The sequence below is a fragment of the Impatiens glandulifera genome, chromosome 4 (genome assembly GCF_907164915.1).
Source record: "Impatiens glandulifera chromosome 4, dImpGla2.1, whole genome shotgun sequence".
Classification (NCBI taxonomy): Eukaryota; Viridiplantae; Streptophyta; class Magnoliopsida; order Ericales; family Balsaminaceae; genus Impatiens; species Impatiens glandulifera.
In genome coordinates, this window is record NC_061865.1 from 18,246,421 (window position 1) to 18,251,151 (window position 4,731).

Sequence of the window (4,731 nt, forward strand, 5' to 3'; positions counted from 1 at the left end):
ACCAACCAATTAGGAAACAATTTTAATTCCTAAAGTAAACTACAAATACACACTTTAGGGTAATTTCAAAAAAACAGAATCCATCTATTTCAATTGTATTCATTTCTCAAAACTTCGTAGAACACTCCTATATCATCAGCAATTGAAATTTGAAGAATTCAAACTGCCCATCGACCAACAAGTAGATCTCAGTTGTCCTTCATCATGTAAGCCTTTTTCTGTTTTGCTTTCTTCTTTTCATAAGTGATCATGTTTTTGTTTGTCTAAATGAGGTTTGCATTCAATTACATTATCTCTAATTACTCATTTGAATACTGTAACAGATAAAATAGATAAAAATTATTGTTGTCACGATATCATCATAATATATATAATAAATTTGAATTAATTATCTCTAATTTGATTTGGTTGTTTGAAGTTTGTGAGTTCAATTCATCTTTTCTAATTAAGGTATTTTGGGTGAATTAGTTTTTGGAAAAGATGGACGCATCAGTACTAGAGAAGCAATATGACGTTACGAAGGCAATATCTACTGCTAAACCAACTAAGGCTGATTTACGTAGAACTGCAGAATTAGAAAAGTTCTTGGAAGATGCGGGACTTTACGAAGGCAAGTCGGAAACTTCTAAGAGAAAAGAGGTCATTGATCGTATCAAGGAGATAACAAAAGTTTGGGTGAAACAACTGACACTTCTAAGAGGCTATACAGAACAAATGGTGGAGGATGCAAATGCCTTAATATTTACCTTTGGCTCTTATGGACTTGGGGTACATGGTCCTGGAGCTGATATGGACACTTTATGTATAGGGCCTTCATATATCAATCGCGATGAAGATTTTTTCGTTATACTACATGGAATGTTGGAAGAGTTGGTAGAAGTGACCGATTTGCAGCCCATTCCTAATGCTCATGTTCCAGTTATGAAATTCAAGTTTGATGGGATATCAATTGATCTTCTTTATGCTAGTATATCTCTTTTGGTTGTCCCGGAAGATCTGAATATATGTGATGTGTCAGTCCTATACAATGTTGATGAGCCAACTGTTCGAAGTCTTAATGGATGTAGAGTTGCAGATAAAATTCTTAAGCTTGTTCCAAATGTGGAGCATTTTCGTACAACGTTACGCTGTTTAAAGTTTTGGGCTAAATGTCGTGGTATTTATTCAAATGTCACCGGTTTTCTTGGAGGGGTGAACTGGGCTCTCCTTGTTGCCCGAGTTTGTCAGCTCTTTCCGAATGCTGCACCCAACATGTTAGTTTCACGTTTTTTCAGGATGTATACACAGTGGCATTGGCCAAATCCTGTCATGTTATGTGAAATTGAACAAGAGGAATTGGGTTTTTCTTTTTGGGACCCTCGTAAGAATCCTCGTGATAGAACTCATCATATGCCAATCATAACTCCGGCTTATCCTTGCATGAATTCTAGCTACAACGTTTCAATGAGCACCCTTAGGGTCATGATGGAGCAGTTCCAGTTTGGCAACAAGATATGCGAGGGAATTGAGATGAACAAGGGATTAAAATGGAAAGATTTGTTTGAGCCGTATTTGTTCTTTGAAAGTTATAGAAACTATCTACAGGTTGACATAGTTGCTGCTGATAATGGAGATTTACTTGGTTGGAGAGGTTGGGTTGAGTCCCGGCTGAGACAACTGACTCTGAAGATAGAACGAGATACCTTTGGAAAACTGCAGTGCCATCCTTATTCTAACGTGTATCTGGATCCATCTAAGAGTTGTTCTCATTCTTCATTTTTTATGGGTCTGCAAAGAAAGCAAGGGGAAATAGTCCAAGAAGGTCAGCAATTTGATATTCGTGGAGCTGTTGATGAGTTCAAGCATGCGGTCAGTATGTACATGTGGTGGATGCCGGGGATGGATATCTCTGTTTCTCATATTCGGCGAAACCAGATTCCTCTTTATGTTTTCACAACAAATAAGATTAGGCCCAAATCCCAACAAGAAGGATTGTGTATGAAAAGAAAGGTGGACCAGATCGATCATCAGGAATCTCTAAAGAAGCGGATATCGAGTCGCCTTGAGTCTAGTATAACTAATTCAAGTATGGGGTTGATGCACCAGGAAAAAAGAAGCAGTTTTATGTTATTGATGGTTTAGTTAGTTTTATATGTGTAAACTTGAGACATTAGAGAATTATCAATATATATATATATTTTAATTATTTTCTTTCTTATCCTATTGTATATATTTCTATCTCCTAATTAATATATATATATATATAAATTTCAAGGATTATAGAACAATATTATTAATATTAAAATGTGATAATAGAATATGTAGGTGTTAATTTGAGAGATTAAATAATAATGGATCAAAATGTATAGAATAAGTTTGTTAGTGCATAATTCTTAAGTATGGTGGAAATCAATAAGGGTGTGTTTGATGAGGGGAATTGGAATTGGCATTGAAATTGGAATTCTAATTCTAATTCCATGGGAATTGGCATTAAATTACAATTCAATTCCTATGTTTGAAAAAATTATAGAATTGTAATTCAATTCCAATTCCTATGTTTGAGAAAATGATAAAATTGTAATTTAATTCTAATTCTTATGTTTGTAAAAAAAAAAAATATCAGTTCAAAATATTAACTTTTTAAATATGTTTTCACGTTTTTGGCACATTTAATATGTTTTTGACATTTTGACACGTTTAACTCATTTTTACACGTTTTTGACATGTTTAACACATTTTCACACGTTTAACATGTTTTTCACGTTTTTGGTATGCTTAACATGTTTTTGACATTTTTAATACGTTTAACATGTTTTTTACACGTTATAACAAGTTTAACACGTTATTGGCACGTTTTAAACATGTTTAATACGTTTTTCACACATCTAACATGTTTTTCACGTTTTCACAAGTTTTTGGCATGTCTAACACGTTTTACACATTTTTGACACGTTTAACACGTTTTGGTACAATTAACACGTTTTTCACGTTTAACATGTTTTTCACACGATAAACATATTTTTCACGTTTTCACACGTTTTTCACGTTATTAATACGTTTTTCACATTTTTAAACACATTTTTCACGTTTTCACACGTTTTCACACGTTTTTCACATATTTAACATGTTTTTCACGTTTTCACACATTATTCACGTTTTAACAAGTATAACACGTTTTCACGTTTTCACACGTTTTCACACGTTTTTCACGTTTTTCACACGTTTTAACAAGTTTAACACGTTTTTCACACGTTTTCACACACTTTAACAAGTTTAATACGTTTTTCACGTTTTTGGCACGTTTTTAATATGTTTAATCCATTTTTCACGTTTTTGGCACGTTTTTAACATGTTTAATACGTTTTTCACACATTTAACATGTTTTTCACGTTTTTCACACGTTTAACACATTTTTGGCATGTCTAACACGTTTTACACATTTTGACATGTTTAACACGTTTTTTCACGTTTTGGCACATTTAACACGTTTTTTCACACGTTTAACACGTTTTTCACATTTAACACGTTTAACATGTTTTTCACATTTTAGCACGTTAAACACATTTTTGGCATGTCTAACATGTTTTCCACATGTTTTCCATATTTTTGACACATTTAAATGTTTTCACGTTTTGGCAAGTTTAACACGTTTTTCACATATTTTTCACGTTTTCACATGTTTTTCATACGTTTTAACACGTTTTCACGTTTTTCACACATCCTTCACGTTTTTAACACGTTTTTCACTTTTTGGCGCACTTAACACGTTTTTGATATTTTTAATATGTTTAACATGTTTTTCATATGCTTTGATAGGTTTAAAACGTGTTAAACATGTCAAAAATGTAGAGACGTGTTAAACGTATCAAAAATGTGTTAAACGTGCCAAATAAGTGAAAAACTTGTTAAACATGTCAAAACGTGAAAATGTGTTAAACGTGTTAAATGTGTTAAAAATGTGTCAAACATTTTAAAAACGTAAAAAACATGTGAAATGTGTCAACAACGTGTTAAACGTGTTTAATGTGTTAAAAACATTTTAAACGTGTTAAAAACATTTTAAACGTGTTAAAAACGTGAAAATATGTTAAAAACGTGTTTAACGTTCCAAACATGTGAAAAACTTATTAAACGTGCCAAAACATGAAAAACGTGTTAAACGTGACAAAAACGTGTTTTTGACATTTTAACACGTTTAACTCATTTTTACACGTTTTTGACATGTTTAACACATTTTCACACTCAAAACACATTTTCACACGTTTAACATGTTTTTCACGTTTTTGGTATGCTTAACATGTTTTTGACATTTTTAATACGTTTAACATGTTTTTTACACGTTATAACAAGTTTAACACGTTATTGGCACGTTTTAAACATGTTTAATACGTTTTTCACACGTTTAACATGTTTTTCACGTTTTCACAAGTTTTTCGCATGTCTAACACGTTTTACACATTTTTGACACGTTTAACACGTTTTGGTACAATTAACACGTTTTTCACGTTTAACATGTTTTTCACACGATAAACATATTTTTCACGTTTTTCACACGTTTTTCACGTTATTAATACGTTTTTCACATTTTAAAACACATTTTTCACGTTTTCACACGTTTTCACACGTTTTTCACATATTTAACATGTTTTTCACGTTTTCACACATTATTCACGTTTTAACAAGTATAACACGTTTTCACGTTTTCACACGTTTTTCACACGTTTTTCACGTTTTTCACACGTTTTAACAAGT

The 4,731-nt window shown here is 32.1% G+C and overlaps 1 protein-coding gene across 1 annotated transcript; it reads left to right on the forward strand.

Annotated features, from left to right (window-relative positions):
- Positions 1-492: 492 nt before the first annotated feature.
- On the forward strand, positions 493-2,121 carry LOC124934854 (nuclear poly(A) polymerase 4-like). The gene has a single exon (XM_047475352.1). It carries the CDS (start codon positions 715-717, stop codon positions 2,119-2,121), a length of 1,407 nt encoding a protein of 468 aa, XP_047331308.1. The 5' UTR covers positions 493-714.
- The last annotated feature ends 2,610 nt before the right edge of the window (positions 2,122-4,731 follow it).

Bases quoted from the DNA above. Each gene is read 5' to 3' on its own strand.
- LOC124934854 (XM_047475352.1), top strand. From the start codon at position 715: ATGGTGGAGGATGCAAATGCCTTAATATTTACCTTTGGCTCTTATGGA.